Source organism: Ambystoma mexicanum, chromosome 7q (assembly GCF_040938575.1).
Source record: "Ambystoma mexicanum isolate Mex_15411 chromosome 7q, UKY_AmexF1_1, whole genome shotgun sequence".
Taxonomy (NCBI): Eukaryota; Metazoa; Chordata; class Amphibia; order Caudata; family Ambystomatidae; genus Ambystoma; species Ambystoma mexicanum.
In genome coordinates, this window is record NC_090941.1 from 297,608,545 (window position 1) to 297,627,466 (window position 18,922).

Below are 18,922 nucleotides of genomic sequence, written 5' to 3' on the forward strand. Positions count from 1 at the left end.
TACTATTCAAACAGTTTGTGACTAAAGGACTGAATAGCCACTTGAACTGCTGGCCATTTTTGCATTGGTGCCTACGATTGTTTTATGGTCCAGTCTGACCATGTGAGCTTCCCCTTCCCATTTCCTCCAATCTAAAAAAACATTAAAAAAAAAAATATTTTTTTTTTAGATTTCATGCTGGGCTCTGGCGCCTCGCCCCCCCTGGGATGCGGCCCACAGTTTGAAGACCTCTGCCCTATGGTGACCTATGATGAATTATTTCCAGGGAAAGCAGTCTTCTGCTGTATCCATTGATATAACCCAATAGGGAATATAGAAAAATAGTTCAAACTAATCGTTTTTACTGAAAAAAACAATTTAAAAATATATATATATATATGGGTTGCGGTAAGGGGTTAAAAGCAGTGGGGAGGAGGTTGGCGTTAGGTTATAAAGAAAGGGAAACAGGGGCTTTGGTGGGGACCCCCAAATAATTTTGTTATAAAAAATCAGTACTTTTCGGTAAAAATGTCTCGTTAAATATGTTTTTGTTATTTAGTCATTCGAAGTAAGTCATAGGCCCTCATTAGGAGTTCGCCGGATCGGAAATAAGGTGCTGGTAACAACGTTACTGCTACCTTTACTGAACCAGCTCAATCCGAGTCTGCCGGTAGCGGCTGTGAACTACCAGCATGCCTGAACTGCCAGTAGTTCAGGCCCATAACAGCAGATAATTCACTGAAGCACCAGCGCCATAACTAACTGTACCTGTGCTTCAGTGTTCCCATTCCCATTGAGTCCTATGGGACTTACTGATCCGCCGCTGTCCATTGGGCGGCAGAAACGGTAAGCCGAGGTTGCACAGGTGGCCTACAGGCAACCTCGTAATGCGGCCCATAGTCCATATATATTACAGTTAAGTTATTGTAAAACATTGTTTAAACTCTCTGTCTTTCTGTTAAGTACAAGATGGTGATTAGACTAGCCGGAGAGTTATTTTACCAAACTTGGCCATGATTTGCTACTGTAAATGTTTGATAGAGATCCTCCAGCTGCCTCCTGTCCGACTTTCTTCTACAGATCTCCAACAAATGAGGGTTCTTCCAGTGAGTGATCTTTCCCTCAAACCTCTCTTCTTAATGCATACATTTTCATGATCTAGCTGTTCTTAATCATTTATGGGGTCCCCACCTGTGAGAAGATCCTTACCATCATGCCCTATGTTTAGTTCCCAGGATGTCTGCGCTCCACTAATGCAAGTATGATAGCTTCCTAGCCTCTTGCTTCTTGAGCACTTGAGTGTACTGCATGCCTTCCTTGGAAGTGCGCCCATTTTGTGTACATTCTCAGATTTCATACATGGCTTTTGCCCTGCATATCCCCTAATGGAAGACCATATGTTTGTTGTTTGCTTTGTTACAAGCTGTATCGTAACTGTTTTTAGTTGTAACGCTCAACCATTCCTGTATATAGTTGTCTGGCGCCATCCCAGTCCATTCCACGCTAAATTCCAGCGTCATATGATCTGAATAATCTGTACTTGTATATACAAGTTGATTGTTACTTTGGGACAGAGTTGTACTATATTAAAATGTGAACATAAAAACATGTGTTGACAAAGAACAATTTATGATTATGACTAACCAGTGTCAGGGACTAACCAGGACCACCTTAAAAAGACTTGGGGGCGTTTGAAAATCTCCCCAGCAAACATGTGGTGACCTACAAATATATGCAGGTCACTGAAGATGGGGTACACCCCATCCCGCCATACTTCGCCAATGATTGCATTTAATAACATCCACTGGGGGGAAATATTTACCTGCTACCAGCATTAGAATTAGTGTGTTTTTGCACTTGGAATATGAACTGTCCTTTTTCAATTCTCTGTTCATAGCACCAGGGGATCCATCAGCACTAGAAATAGAAAATGCCTAGCATGAGTGGGCCCACTCACGGCGGCAGTATAAGGCATCATTTTTTTCGTTTCCATTATGGGGCTTGCGATCGTTGTGATGGAATAGAGAAGCTATAGTAGCACTTTGTAGCAGGAGAGGGCCAACCGATGCTATCACGGCCCGTCTGAGACTGTAGGACATGTTGTTCGTCCCTCTGGGGTGGCAGTATGAGCTCGCCCGCAGGACCCTGCGTACTCAGACTCTTTCAGTGGAATCTCTAAAAATTGTATGTGGTTTGAGAGCCTTTGAACCACCGGAAATCTGAGTGGTTCGAAATTTACTCTAATGGGAACTTTAATTGAAGATTTCTATGACATGTATCTCTCATGGTTTGGTAGGAAACACTAATGGTGGAAATCATGTTCAAACTTCTCATGCTTGCACCCCTGTGTGTTTCAATGGTGGGAATTGAATGTCATATTTTACAACCAATTTGACTCTACTCCATACAAGGCTGGTTCGGATTGTAAGCACTAACGGGTGGTATGGCAATAAATGAGATCCAGATGTGCGAGGAGCAACAGCGGAAAGTCATTAGCAGTCACATAAGAAGAAACAAAAATGTGTTACACAGTTCTGCAAAAGATGGAGCCTGTTAACACAATGATTCATATTGCAGTTCTACAAGACATCAAAAGACTGGTGGCTCTTCATCTTCTATTTCTGTTTGCCGTTGGCGGTGACTGCCTTTTTCTATACGCTGATGACGTGCGAGATGTTAAGAAAGAAAAGTGGGCTGGAGATTGCATTGAATGACCACCTTAAGCAGGTAAGAACCGAGGCTGGCTAAGAAGGGCGCTTTGTACTGCTCTGTTCTTCTTGAGGAACCCTCTCTTTAAGAGGCAGGTCCTTTGTGCCACCATGAAATAACCTATGAAGGGCCTGATTCATGGCCTGATTTTTGGCATGGTGCAAAGTGACTTTGCACAGAACAATCCATGAACCAGGCCCTTAGAGTTTGGGTCAATGGGGTTTGAGGAGAGACTGGAGTGCGCTTCCACATATGAAATATTCAAAAGTTGATCATCCATTTATTTCTAGAACTGAATTGTTCTTGATTTGTTTGATAGTTTTTATAAGGGGCTAGCAAGAAGTGCAGTTACTAGGTCACCAAGGGGTAAAGGAGGAACAAGGTAGAGGAAATGGAGAGTAAAGGGGTTGTGATCCTTCTCAGCCGTGGGACATTCCAGATCGGCTAAGTGCAGGGGAGGGGAGAAAGACGAGTGCAGTACATGTCAAGTGAGGAGCAAGATAATGAGCATAAGTGCAAGATGGAGTCCAAGATATGATGTCGATCCCAAGCAGCCCCCTAATCAGCTACCAGTGCGGCATCTTAAGTCTCAGTGGAGTCCAAGGATTGCATTGCTGGGACAGGAATGACTTCAGCTACATACATCAAGGGCATTCGTTACCTTGGATACAGAGGACCTGTCAGTTGAGGACATTAATAATTATTTGTTTCGTAGAAGGAACTCTGTTGTTTGTCTAATAAGTCTCGAGGCTAAATTTGAAAGTAAGGCAGGTGAACCTTGACTAAGTTAGCCTCCTCTCCCCCTTTCTTTTCAAATTTCTCTCGTGCACACACACACACACGTTATCACAAACAGCAAGGAAACCAAAAAATCAGGGTAATGAAATGACAAAGATGCAACACTTTGGTTTTGTTTAATAAGTGCCACTGCAGTATAACGTTGTCAAGACCATGGTGTGCATCACAATGGCAGGGTGTGATAAATGGAATTGTTGCTTCACAAGACCATCTGCTCTCAGCTGTTCCCAAGGTTGGCGCTACCTCCGGTGGTGTCCTGGGCGTGTGTTGTCATAGCTGGAACATTTTGATTGAGCTACAAACCACCCCACCCCATCAGTTCCTAATAAGGCCACCATGCATGGATCTCCCACACCCACAGCTGCCTTGGCACTCTACTCGCTGATCATTATTGACCATCTGGGGAACTTGGTGTAACCTGGCAACTCCTCTAGCACCGCCAACAAGGATCTGATCGATCAGCCGTGGCGCTGAATAAAGGAAGGGTAACATTACGTACTCACGATGCCATCTGGATTCAGAAGTATCCTCATTTGCGGTGAAGTCCTTCATGACGTCAGTGAGCACCACTAGGGTTGATGATGGTCTGAAGCAGGTGAACAGAGAACGCGTCTTTGTTTCTGTGTGATTCATTGAGTTGATTTGATCATGGAGGCATGATCTACCAGGCTACGGGCTACATTCACTTTTCATGAGTGTCCACCAGTCCATGGTATGCTTTCACCATGGAGTGGCTGGCTGTCGAGGCCCAGTACAGTCACGTCCGTTCTTGTCAGTTTATACCCACAGGCTACCCTGCTGGCACGAGGCACATGCAAACAACTGTACCTGTCCACGTAGGAAATATTGAGAGTGCACTTTTTTTTAAACCAATTTCGCCAGGTGAATTGGCAGCACACTCATTTAATTCTTTCGGCACTTTTTTTTATAAACTGATAATAAGATAAGCTGGTAAGATAGCTCAACAGGCTAAACGCTCGCTGCTGCGGTCTCTGTGTGATCTGCAGGTCGCAGATTCAAATCCCGGCAAGGCCAACTCAGCCTTTCAACCTTCCGAGATCGATAAATGAGCACCAACCTGGGTTGAGATGATAAATGTATGTACATATGTTCTTTGTAAAGCGCTTTGGCTTAAGGCGCTAAATAAATAATAAATCATTATCATTATAAGAATGTCATCATAACTTGGTGACTCATTTAAATGAAAAGCGGTAGTACTTTCAGCCAGAGTACATGCCTGCAATCTATGACTGCATTGGAAGTAGAAGGGACCATCTGCACACATGAGAGACAGTTGTCAATGGTTACATGCAGAGATGTCATGCGTGCTTAAAATTAAGACGGGATATGCAGGAGCTAAAAGTAGATCCTGGGTATAGAACCTCAAAATAAGAAGCTAATAATATATAACAAGTTCAACAAATCTAACCTCAAAATGGGATTCAAGCAATGACTCCTTTCAGCTCAGTCAATATAACAAATATTGACACATTGTGCATTGTTATGGTGTGTTTGCACAGGCACACGGTTTGCATTTTCACAACCTGCATGTGCCTATGCTCAATCATATTAGCGCCAGTGTAAACACGTGTGTGCTGCACCTGTGCACTAATACAGTTGCACACACCCCCAAAATATGCAAATTCATGTAATGCCTGGTTTGTGGATTTGCGTGTTGGGAAATGGAGCAAACAAGCTTTGCCCCAATCCGTATCGGCAAAAAGTGGTGTCACTAGGACATTTAGGCAGAATTATTTTTTTAATTATGTTTGCTGCATATCTTAAAAAAAAAAGAAATGTTGCAATCACGTGTTTTATATTAAGCAGCAAACGTAGTACAAGAACAGTCTGAATTATGTTTGCCCTGTGTGGAAATGTTCAGATCAGACAGATTTGCACATTCCCTAAGCAGCTAAGCTGGTGCTAAATGCATTTGCTCAATTTTGTGAATGTTAGATCGTCTCTGTTAAGCTAGCCAGGCTCTTCTAAACTACAACCAGGGGTTCCATAGCGCCCAGTAATTGCAACCCCAGTTGATACACTTATACCTTCCTTTTTTTCTTTTTGCAGAGACGGGAAGTGGCGAAGACCGTGTTCTGCCTCGTGCTCGTTTTCGCGCTGTGTTGGTTCCCGCTTCACCTGAGTCGGATCTTGAAGCTCACCATCTACGACCAAAGAGATCCGAATAGATGTGACCTTTTGAGGTGAGACTAGGCTGTTGTTTCTCCATAATGCCCTTTCTTTACACGTCACATGAGCCCAAATGGGTTCCACAAGCCCACTGCTCTCCATACTTGCCTATATCTATACTTCTTGTATTGCACAACAAAAATAATTAAATGTAAGGCACCCATAGAAAAAACACAGGACAAGTAACGACGATAGAGGTTTCTGTTTTAGCACATGGCAACTGAAAAGGTAGTAGGAATAAGCTGAAGAAAAGCAAAATATCGGGTATCACTGCCACATTATTCAATGACAAAAAAGGCGTCTGAAAGGCTTAGTAGAGCACATCGAAAATGATGTTGTGCGAGAAAACACAATAGTAAATATTGAGAATGGGGGGATGGACATGTCATAGGAGTTATGGTTTGAGGGAGTTCTGCAGTGACTTTTAGCCCCCTCTGGCACTGCAACCTTGTTGTAGTACATGGACCCATGGCAACCATATGGCTTCTGGAACAGGGTTGCGTTTTATGCTCCCCATTGTGACTCTAGGGTGATTTTATTCTCTTCCATTGATTTAGCACATAGGCTAGTGGAAGCTCTAATTTGGTTTTGGCCTTATGCGTGGCACAAGGCAATTGACGGCATTGGTTGCCATTGCAGTGTTTATGCATTTTTTTTAGGTCCTGCTCCTCTGTTTTGGGAAACATTGGGACTGGGCTAAAATAGCTCTTGTGCAAAAGTGGGCTCACAAGTGAGCTCAATCAGAGCCCAGCTATGCACCCTCTATATCGGTTTGAGCTGGTTTAGAAAAGTCCCTAGACAAGCTACTTACATACCGTGTGGGTGGACATGGGTGTTTGGTAGTTTTTGGAGAAAATCGGATTGGGGGGGGTCACCAAAATATGTTTTGTTTGAGTGCTCCGGTGTTTGATTGAAGGGCTGGCTTAGGCCAGCCCATGGGTGTATGGGCTTATCAAGAGGAGACCCTAGCTCAGTTCGGATGGATTTTTGCTAGGGTTTTGATGAACTCTGGAGGTTTACATACCTGCAAGAGTTTTTTTTTTGCCTAGAAGATGCTGCTGCAATTTTGGGACCAACTTTAGCCATACTCACTTGGCTTGTGTCCCCCATCAGCTTTCGTTTCAATTTATGTCTGCCGTGCATCCTTTCTTGGGCTTTCCTCCACAATAGCTGAGCTGGGACTTCCATGCAGGAGTTGGCTCTGGGCTGTTTGACCACCGCTTTTCCCTTTTAGCACCTTGGCCATGTGCCTTTATTTGAGGAACTACAGTCTCTTCGAATGTTATTGGGACACCAATACCCTACATCCCCTGTTGCTGGTGACCTGGCTTGCCTCCTCTATTGCTACCTTTATGGGACATTTTGTTCTGGCTTGAAGCCCCTCTTTGTCCATCGAGCCAACAGAATCTGCATGGTCGTGTTCCTGAAGCCGTCGCTGCTGCTGTTTTCATGCTCGGCTGAGGGACCCACACTGTGAATGTGAACACTGGTTGTTCCTCTTTTTGTCCAGCTGGCTCGTTGTCGGTCTGGGTTTCAATACCGTGGGGCACAGGATCCTGTGAACTGCTAGCCAAAATGAGAACATGTACGCACTGCATTGCTTTACCATTCTTGGGAACCACCACTTTGAGTGCTTTCTTACCTCTCGGCCTTGGGTTGGTGGGTTTATTAAGATGCTTAACCCACAAGGGACCCCTTGGTCAAAGATTTCTGCAGGCCCCCTTCTAACACGTTTTGCCATTCACTTGCATTTGCCCAGATCCTGCTTTGCTTCTTTTCTTGCTGCTGCTACTGCATCTTAAACCGGGTATTGGAGCTCTCCAAGAAGGTCTACTATGGCATCCTCTTTGGTTGGTTCCTGTATTCTCCACGCCCCTCGGGTAGAACTGAAACATACCTTCCTTTTCCCCATAACCACAGCAGTGCCTACAGACTTTGGGGCTCATTACAAGTTTGGCGGTGCAGACAAAATGTGGTGGCAATCCCGTTACCGCCACTTTACAAGACCAGAAAACTGCAATAATTCCACCAGTGGAATTAGCGCTGGCAGAATCACTTCCAAGAAGACCAATTCAAACTAATTACAAGGTGAAATACCACCAAATTACAGACCAAAACAGGTGGTAATTCCTCAAAAAAGGCATTTCAGTTTCCCTCAGAGGTAGAGGTAAACGAATGCAGGTGTGGAAAAAAGGTCAAAGATCTAATTGCATCCCAGAGCATTTAAGGACCACATCTTCCACTAACCCCACTTCAAAGCATCATGCAGCCCCTGGCGAACATGGAATATGGGCTCCACAACTTGATGATTTTGTGTAGTGAGCTGGACAGTCATGCATTGCAGTAACTGCCAAGAAGACTGCCCCAGCAAAGGCAGAGGAGATGTGCAACGAGAAGACCACCCATACACCAGGTCAGACCCTCATCCTGGGCAATGACGGATGAGCAGATAACAACACTCTCCTGCTGAATAGGGACACCATCAAAACAAGGAGCTTTGTTCCCAACTGGACCATTCATTAACCTAATAGTGGTGTAGATAATTTAATCATACAATAAATAAAACTGCGAGCAGTTGTGAGCTAGGTCAGAGCCAATATTCTAACATAAAATGAATAATTAATAAACAACATGTGATATATTTTATTATGTTATGGACAAATTAATCGTCAACTAAATGAGAATATTCAATAACTCATACAAAACATCAATGAAGCAAACACTGAAGTAATCGGACATTATACAAAATTCTTATTCTCTTGTACTCAACATAAAATTGAATAACATAGATACACAAAAAGAAGTTGTGAACATGAAAGTAAATTGCATATTTACTGTTACTATCTAGTTGATCCCCTACCATAGAATAGGCATGGAGAGAGGAAAACACCCCCTATTCTAATCCTAATCTAAGGAATAAGAGAGTTACACGGGATACAGATATTCAAGGGCAGCCTTCAATGTATTCAAGGTCTATGGACACATCCCAGTTCTACGTCCTAGTAGGTATCAACAGGCACCACGGATGTCCAAAATGATGCCTGATGCTAGATAAGGCCTTTTCGGCACGTAGTAAGATATGCCACCTTCTTCAGGAACCCAGGGATATGGAGCATTGTGGATGTGAAACAAACCGACTATTAAAAGTTATAAGAGATGGGTTACTAGCCCATATCTATTTAAAATGAAAGTGTACATATATAAAACAAAAAATGAAAACCCACTAGGTGTGTCATCACCAACAGAAGCATGCAGAAACTAACTACATGTATCTACAAAACAAAAACGCCTTATGTACCTAAAGAAGGTGTTTGTGACACATTTCAAACCAACACCGCACCCACACCCACATTACATGGGCATATAGTGTGTCAGAATAGTGAGGGGCCCAATCCAGCAAGCCCAATCCTCAGGTAGGCCAACAAAAAATTGTCTCTGTTTGGGTCGTAGTAGGGGGGCAATGAAAGTAGAAGGATTTCCGTCTTGTGGATTTGTAAATGTACATGGGGCCAAATGAAGGCTAAAGGAAGCAAGACATAAGCAGGCAGAGCTAAAGAAAATAATGCATGAAGCTATACAGACCATGAGTGAATAGTGGTCGCATGGCCCAGGGTGTGAAAGAGGGATGATGAGTATGCACCCCACAATTCTCCCTATGGAAGTATGCCATAACTGAATCACGTTGACCAGATAACAAAGGCCTGTTATATAGAAGTGCAAGATATAGTGGACCAAAGACAAAAACTAGACATGGTACGTGAGGTAGATGTCTCGTAGTCTGGCCAGTCTAGAGCAGCCAAAGGGCGGTCCATCATTACCATATGGTGTGGCTGCAAAGACCCCCCTGGCAAGTGGGGACAATCTATGGCGGAATGGAGGCAGATATCAAAGATGGTAAAGGGATATACTGACTCTAGTGTGGGACGATCCTGTTGGCCGGTGGAAGAAATGTAAACAAACTGTACCGGGCACTAGTCTACTATATGACAAAAAGTTAGGATGACTGGCAAGGAAGGGAACACTATCTGAAAGGTGACCCTGTGTCAGGTCATGGTGCCTACTCGCTCCAATGCAGACATCCCAATGGAGGAAGCGTGGTTCCAGAGGATGAATATACTCCGGGAGAGAGGAGGCTTTCTAAATCAAAAAAAGAGTAATGGACCCCCCATTACTGAGGGGAGAGACATAATGGCCAAAAAATATACAGCCGAATGGAGTGGCAAAAGACAATGGGCCTCATTCCGAGTAGGGCGGTAAGGGATACCAGGCACCAGTAAGGAGACCTGTGCAGGTAATCCCTTACCGCCCTACTACGAGTTCCCTTAGCGGGTCCCTCCTTTAACACCAGGTCTGACCAGGCTTTATGGACGGGACCCGTTAAGGGACTTCAGAGCTAATAGCGGTACCGCAATTTGCGGTACCGTTATTAGCGCCTTCCCCATTCCCATGAGCCCTATTGGGGCTCAAATGGGAATGGGGAATGGCTTTTTCAATGGGGACTTACCGATTCCGCAAAGGTCGGACTACACCGGTAAGTCCCCATTGAACCATACCAGTGCCGGTACTATTATTGGAGGCAGTCATGGCGCAAATAGCGCCATGACTACCTCCAATCTCGGATCGAGGCCCAATGTCAAACCCATGGGGGGAAGGGGCAGTAAAAGCAGAAGTACTTACTGAGTAGTGCTCATGGAAGTCGAGTCAAGTCTAGTCTGTAGTAGCTAAAAGGCAGAATGCCAGCTGAGCATGAAAAGGGATTACAGCTAGTCACGTGATCACTGGGAGGCAGGGCAGGAGGGGGAGAAACACAAACACGCCTAGCGAGGCATGGTGTGCTGGTGGACCTATGACAACTGCTATTGGCTGAATGAGTGGCCAATGTCTACCCTAGTATGCAGTACTCAAGAAAAAAAAGGAAGCCCCCAAATGTAGTAAGGGGAAAGAGTAAGTTGTTAAACCTCCCGTGGTGGTAACAGGAGGGGGTTGGGTAAGGGGGGGGGGGGAGAGAGAGAAAGAGAGAGAGAGAAAGCGAGAGAGAGAGAGAGAGAGAGAGAGAGAGAGAGAGAGAGAGAGAGAGAGAACCACCTCTTTCTAATTGTACCTCCTATAGGGACCTGTACATACAACATACAGTGGCACGTATCCATGACAGTAATACAGGAAAAAAAGAGTTTAAGCTGCACACCAAAAGCACAATGTAATCACCAGTATGACGGCAAGGTCTCATTAAGATCATTTTCTATAGTGTCTAGACGATGGATCCATCTGGCCTCTTGCATAGATAGAATGCAGCTGATATTAGAGTCCTGAGGGATCTTGTCTCCAATCCACTAGAGCATGTCGTCAATTGAGTGTCCATATTCCACATAGTGGGACACAGGAGGGCTGTGATGTTTCGGCACTGGATGCAGGATCTATGCTCCGCAATCCTAGTGTGGACTGATCACATGGTTTGCCCTACATATTTCAGGACACATGGGCATTCAATACAGTATATGGCACATAGGGTTTTGCAATGTGTGTGTTTGCAGAGGTGCCATTGTCGTCTCTGTGCCTCAAAAGATTTGAGTTTCCTCCTGAACTGACATACTGAACAACCAGCACATGGGAATTACAGGCACCATAGCTGGCCTGCTTGGACTCATTGAGCAAGACCTCTAGAATGGGATCCGAATCAGGACAGCAATCCCACCTCTGCTGAAGTTGGTGGCAGTCCTGCAAGTTCAAAATAGGGGATAATTTCAGCACACCATTGGGATGTTACATGGCATGTCGCAGCCAACCATTCCATATTATTGGCAGAGGTACTTCATGCACTAACGCAAAATACACTTAATCGCATTGCTATGCCCACAACACCACAGCAGGTATATTTATTTTATTAATATTTAATTATTTGAATTTGCAAAGCGCACAACTGCCCTAAGGCATCGCAGTGCTGTATGCCGCTGTATGCCACCAAGGCAAGGTTGTAAGCCGCAGCACACTTCCCCAACATGATTGCATCACTGGATTGAACGCATGTGGCACTGGTAGCACCCCAGGCACAGAAGCAAATGCACTGCAACAGAACACAGTACCACTCCATCAACGTACAAATGGCATGCAATGCTAATCTCACAGTGAGCCACTGCTGCACCCATTTACCGAGTTCAGCCATTGGTGCCATGGCCCTGAGGAACATCACCCTGCCAGCACTCATGCACTCCCACAGGGACCATCATGCGTGGATATTTGGTAAGTAGTGTTAGGACTGATTTTCTATGCTGTGGCCTGGTGGATAGATGTCTAGAAGGCCAGCCTAGTATTGTGACACTGGGAGCTATAGCCAAACCAGTTCAAGGTAGCAAGGCAAGTGGTCTTGGCTAAGTCTCAAGAGGTGGTGAGCTTGTAAGGGGTCCCCAATGAGCACCCACAGAGGAACAGTCAAGGAACACACATAGACAAACAGGTATAAAAATACTTCTTTACTTATGGCCAAATAACGCCATGAAAAATGACTACTAACAGGTAATAATATAACATAACACTAATAATAGATACATATACACAATCACTGGAGTAAGGCACAATACATATCAAGCCCCTCAAAAGGAAGATGCAGATTATTATTAGCACTACAGGTCCACAGAGTTACAATCCTAGCTTCAGAAGTCCATCCCTAAGGGGCTGTGTGCCCAAACGTTCAGCAAAGTCTATACAGTTTTGTGAAGCTAGAAAAAATGAAGGTAGGATCTCTGGGGTCCAATGAACAGTTCCAAGTGTTAGGGGATACGATAATCTAACTAAGAAATACCACAAATGATACTAGCAGATGCTGCACCTAGAGTGAGGTGAAAGTACTGTCTATATTGTTCCCTAGGAATCTGAAGGGCTTTGAATATATCGTGAACACTCTCTAAATGGTCTTCCATACAACAATCCCCTCCCCTTTTGAATAGGTTAATCAAAGACTTGATAGATTTCATGATTTCTAAAGGACTACATGGTGCATTCTGTGTCATTTCGTCACTCATTCCTGTTCTCTTGTCAGCAGAATGGGCGCAAATATTTCCAGGTGATTCAGACCCAACTATTGAGTCATAATCAGGTCTGGCCATGTGGACATCTGCTGGCACATTTCCTTGGCTAGGGCTGTGATTGAGGTCAGCTCCAGCGAATGTAGCACCCTGTCACTTTTCAAGAGACTTGAGATAAAAAATGTGCTGTTCCAGGTTTTTTTTACTGTCCATAAAGCTGTTCTGCTTCATGACAGAGAGGAGAATTCTCATCCCTGACCTTATTGATTATTGCTTGCAATTCACTGATTTGCGTCTGACAATGATCAAGTGCTTTGTTTTTTTTGTCATTTTCATCCATTAATTTAAATATGTCCTGTTCCATAGCATGGCATTCCTTATCTTTCTCCCTGTCATCTTTTCTAAGGGGTTGCATGTCGGAAACTGCAACATCTTTATCTTGCCTTATATCATCCAAAATTGTTTTTAAATGGGTTAATGCTTGCTCACTATCATGAAGTTGTTTCTCTCTCTGAGCCAATTTAGTAGCAAGGTCGCTACATTTGGCTTGCAGTTCTGTGTCTAGCTCTCTCTGTTTTAATTCTGCTTTCAATTGCTGCACCTGGTTACATTCATTGTCTAGACTGCACTGTAATTTGCTGATGACTTCACTGTCTTTCCCTTGCATGTTTATGGATTTATGTAGCAGAAACCAATGTCCTGCGTGCAGCCTGATGATGCAATTCTTCTCCTTTGTGTGTTACGGTGCTCAGGATAGTCTAAGGAGACACACCTGCACAATGCTTCCTTCATCAAAATACCTTCAAAGGCCTCTTTTTCTACTTCTGTATTAATCCTACTTTTCCATGTTGTCAAATTTTCCAAGGACCAGTTTGCATGAGCATAAAGCTTCGCCTCGAGGTTATCTGACAATTCCAAAATTTCAGCATGAATCTGGGACATGGAGGTATTATTGCCAATAACACTATAACAGGAGTCAAGTGAGCACACAGTACTGCACTACCTCACAGCCCTAATTCATCCGAATGAGTGTACAATGTGGTTATGTTTGTGATGCAAGGTCACGCCCAGTAATTATTCTACTGCTGCCCGGCCAACACAGCAACATATTAGAAATCATTTTGGGCTATATTTAGGATCTCGTGGTATTTTGTGCTATTTTGGTATTGTGATATTTTGTTAGCTCTTGGTGATATATTGTGGGGAGCTTGTTGGGGTATTTTTTATAGTGTTGAGACTCATTTCAGAACACTGCCTAATTATTATTTTACCAGGGTCACTAACGGTAAGCAATTACTGGACTTAGTACACTCTGAATAATTAACTCAGGCCCTCCTGTGGTATCTTATGTACAATATCACATCATGCCCTTTTGGCTGGGTTTCAAAATACATTGCTCATTTCAATACAACACACTAAGTCACTTGTACTAATATCACAAAACTGATGTTCAATCAACCTTAAAGTTGTTTATATGAGTTAAATACATCAATATTGTTGGTAGATTTTGTTCTATCTGTTTTAATTTCACTATGTGATGAATAAATCTTTGTTTTATCAGATTGAGACACTTACTTGCTATATAACGACATATTAATCAATACGTCTGTGCAACTGAGGTTCACTACCAATACCTAATAGTGTCAAAGGGAGGGGTAGCCTCTGTCTCGCCTACTTTTGTTCAACTAGTATCACTGCCACTGTAGCATCAGTAAACCTCCTGTTCTGCCTCTCCACAGTGGTGGCCACCTTTCTCACAGCCCCTGAATGGCATCCCGCATGGCCGTGGCATTCCCTGGGTGCTCCTATGTGATGGCCTCCATACGTGTCTGCCTCTGCTCAATTTGACTCAGTCTCTGCCATATCACATCCAGTGCTGTTGTGGGGACGAGTGACAGTGATTCATGGGTTATGTACCCCGAGATGCATGTGGTCCACCATCTGCAGTGTCATCATCAGGAGGGGAAACAATCTCCTGATCATGATGCCACTGCATTGGGTGGTCAATGTATGTGGGCAAAGACATGGTAGTGAGAGGGGAGATGGAGGGAAGTGGTGGAGAGTCCTGCCAATGGGACAGATCCCTTGTGATGGCAAGAGTATGGGGAATGCTTGCCTCAGTGTCCACTGACACCCTTGTTGCAGATCTGAGAATTGGCACACTGCTGTCCTGAGCCACAGAGACTGATGCAGATGTGCCATGGTCACCACTGTGGCTGTCACAAAGGCACATATGACTGTGGTTGTAACAGTGGTGGTGGGGCCACAGCATCACAGCTGCCACAGTTGGGGATGGCACATACGGCTGTGGTTATGGTGACAGTGGTGGTGGCCACAGAATTGCAGCTGCCAGAGGTGTGGATGGCACCACTGTCACCAGTACTGGCAGACACAGCTACTGTTGCTGTCAGGGCATTGGGCACTTTGGTGGCTGAAGCAGACTTCTTGACGTTTTCCCCTTTGCCAGCACTGTGGCCTGCATCCCTGGAGGTGTGGCTGGAAGGCGATGCTGGGGTTGAAGTGGTGATGCCAGAGGTACCTTCCTTTTCCTCCTGGCTGCCCTGGCTACTTGTGATGAGATAAGTGACATTCAATTAGAATGCAATTTGCAAAAGGGGTTGTTTGTCCATTGCAGTACAGCGCTGTTCTTAGCCCACCCACCCAATACAGTTCTTATGCGTAAGAGTGTGGGTGTTTCACATGTGATGCCAGGGACTTGATAGCTTTGTGACATGAAACTGGTGAATGCATATTCACTGCCTGAATGCAGTAAGTGTCATGGCCGTGAAGGGACTGTGTAGTGGCCACGGGGGTGATCATGGCGGTGAGGCTGGTTGCAGCATTTCATTGAGTAGGCCTTCACTGATGTGTGCAGCACACCAACAGCTCTTCATGAGACGTGTGTGTGTGTGTGTGTGTGTGTGTGTGTGTGTGTGTGTGTGTGTGTATGTGTGTGGATGGGTGGCATATGCCACACATATGTTGTTCTGACACATTGCTTTGTATGTTTGACTATGTCTCTGTATGTGAGGGTGGTGATGTATGCCAATGGACTGGATAATTGGGCCATTCAGGGTAGATATGGCTACTTAATTGTTACACATATGGTACTTTTTAAGACTGTCCTCTCACTGCACGTCAAGTGTTCTTGGGTGTGAGCTGGCAGATGGCCTGCTCATTGATGTGAACATTTGTGCATTTTATTGCCAGCCCCATAGTCAGCAGGTTGGTGAGCAGTGGAGGCTTTCTGCTGTATGTTGTGAGTCTGATGTTTCAGATTGCACTTACCAGGCACAGGATGGTATCTAGCTCTGCACTCAGCTGCTCCTACTCCCACCAGTCAGCCAGGTGAGGATGGTGCTGACCATCTCCTCCCAGGGGTGAGGACCATGGGTGCCACAGTGCCTCCTCCTGTGGCAGCTGTTTCCCTGTGGTGTTGGGCCAGGAGACTGCACACTCTGGCCTTCAGGTAATTTCCCCTTTTTTATGTCTTCCACATTCCTGGGCACAGTCTCCACTGCCACCACCTTGTGATGGACCTCTGACCAGATGGAGGACTTATGCTGCAGTGTGATCTTCCTGCTACTGGCCCCACAATGCATCAGCGTTGGCCACCACTCAATCGGCCAGGACTGTTAGCTCTGCCTCTGTTAATTTGAATTGTGCTGCCTCATTCCCCTGACACTGGATTTGGATTTCTCCCTTGGCATTGAAGATTTTTGTTTGTTTGTTTGTTTGTTTATTTATAAAGCACTCCGGACCCGGAGGTAAAAGGGCGCTAGTGTAGGTTACAAAGTACAATACATGGTTATTCACAGTGACATTCTATGGCAGGAGTTCTATACAGAAAATGTAGACAGTGGCAATAAAAACATTCAGTAATGACATCAAAGAAGCCTGTACAGTATATACAAGTTATAGTTATGTCTATCTTAATGTTATTTTTTTGTCAGTAACCATCCAATGGCAAGTTGCCTGAAGGATTGGAAGGATTTGGATCGGCTTGATGTTCAGAGTCAGGGAGTTCCAGAGTAGGGAGGCGAGGACAGTGAAGCTCGAGCCTCCGGCTCTTTTAAAAGTGAATCTGGGCACTGTGAGACATAGGGTATTAGAGGATCTTGTAGTTCTAATGGGCTGTTTCATGGTGAGTTTGTTGGTGAGGTAAGGGGGGTTAGGTGGTTGAGAGCTTTGTAGGTGAGGCAGAGGGTTTTTAGGTCGGTTTTTTGTTGAATGGTAAGCCATTTACATGTGATTCTGGTAGCAGAGATATGCTCTTGCCTAGGAATGTTTAGAGCTACTCGTAACGCATTATTTTGAAGGACTTGGAGTTTATTAATTATAGCTTGGTTGGCACCTAGGTATAGGCTGTTGCAGTAGTCTAACTTAGATTGTATGAGAGCTCTAGCTAGCGCAAGGCAGCTGTTGGTGGAGAGAAATGGTCTGCAAGCTCGAATTAGCTTTCCTGTATAAGCGGTGGCTGTTGCGGTCGAATTTGCTTGCTTAGTAAGGTTGGTGTTGGCATCAAGATAGAAGCCAAGTGTTTTCACATATTTGGCGACAGTGATGGTGTTGCCATCGATAATGATTTTGGAATAGTTGGGGCTCAATTTTTGTAAGTTGTTCGGTGAACCAACAATGAGCAATTCATTCTTCGCGTCATTCAGACAGAGACCATGTGTGGCCATCCATGCCTGAATGACGGAGAAGATTTCATTGATCCTGGAAACATCAGTATTGTAATTGCCAGAGATAGTGAGGAGTATCTGGGTGTCATCCTCGTAGTTTGTATAGGTGATACCCAGGCGATCCAATTTATCAAAGAGAGGCTTTGTAAAGATATTATATAGGGAGGGGGAAACGCAAGAGCCCTGTGGGACACCGCAGGTGATGGGGATAGGGTCTGCTGCTGCCACAGGGGAGAGGACTCTCATAGTTCTGTTGGCTAAGAAGGACTGTATCCACGTGACAGCAGAGGGGGAGAAATGAGCGGCAGAAGAGAGGTGGTAACAAAGTATTTTGTGGTCGACCAGGTCGAAGGCTGCTGAAAGGTCTAGGAGGAGTAGAATGGCAGCCTTACCCTTGTCTTTGATGTCGTCGAAGATGACCTTAGTTTCCTTGGATGGCTGCTGCATCTTGAGATAGTCAGTGGATTGTGTTTGTTTTGTGTCACTGGATTGTGCTGATTTTTTCAGGATTACCATTCGGTAATTCCCCCATTCTTGATTGTGATAACAGTAATTCCTCCAATCCTGGGCGGAATTAAGACCAGAAACCAATTTACAGCGGTAATTCCACTGGATGGAATTACCATTACTGCCAATGGTGTATGTGCACTCCTGTTGACTTGTAATATGATGGTATTTCCTCCGGAAACCACGGTGGTAATGCTAATTTCCACTGTGGTGGAATTACAGCTGTATTGCGGCCGAATTAGTAATGAGCCCCTTTGTCCTTATTATTCCTATAGGTGACTTTCAAACTTACTTGAAACACTCCTAAAGTGCTTAAAATGTATTTACCTGAATTTGGACATTTATTTTGTGTCACCCGTGACAAGAATTTTAGCAGTTACCACTGACTTTATCTGTAGTTTTAGAGTTGCGCATTCCACACCTATCTATGAAAAAAAAGTGCTACACTGGATAACTGCATAGTATTACGGTGCCTATTTTTCTTGGAGTGTAATGATTCTGCTTCAGTAAGCCTAATTGTGTTCTGACGTTTGGTGGCCTCTTGCTGTGTATTCTAAATTATTTGCCCCTTTCCTCCCTTTAAGTGCTATATTTACTCAATGGCGTGTATTTGTAGCATTCATTTTACTATATCCTAGAGGGTTATGAATTCACGTAGCTGTGATTTGTGTTGGCATCTGGGATCCTTATCATGACTACATTAATGAGTGTTTTATGGTGCCAAGGGTTCCTCGTTTCTTCACATCCTTTAGCCATGTGTTGTGCTTATGTCAGAAGTGGGTTGGGTCTGGTGAACTGTGTGGAATGACTGTACTTCAGCACCAGCCTTCTTCCCTCGCTTGAATTAAGCCTGACTTCTCTGCCGCAGCCACCGCTTTAAAGAGTTTGGTCTTTCCTTTTGGTGAGGAACACTGTTCTGCCTTTAGGTGACATGGTTACACAGCCCTTAGCAGAGGATTGTGCAATTATCTCTCTAACAGAGATGATGGAGCTAAACTAAGCATTTCTGCAGGTGGGTGGAGCAAGAATGTCCAG

At 44.5% G+C, this 18,922-nt stretch overlaps 1 protein-coding gene across 1 annotated transcript in view; it reads left to right on the forward strand.

The window, feature by feature from the left end:
- The window catches only part of EDNRB (endothelin receptor type B), a 213,607-nt gene that overhangs the window by 172,796 nt on the left and 21,889 nt on the right, over positions 1-18,922 (forward strand). Inside the window, exons 5-6 of the mRNA XM_069639147.1 lie at positions 2,557-2,706; positions 5,557-5,690. Of these exons, the coding sequence (XP_069495248.1) occupies positions 2,557-2,706; positions 5,557-5,690 (284 nt within the window). The remainder of the gene's footprint in view (positions 1-2,556; positions 2,707-5,556; positions 5,691-18,922) is intronic.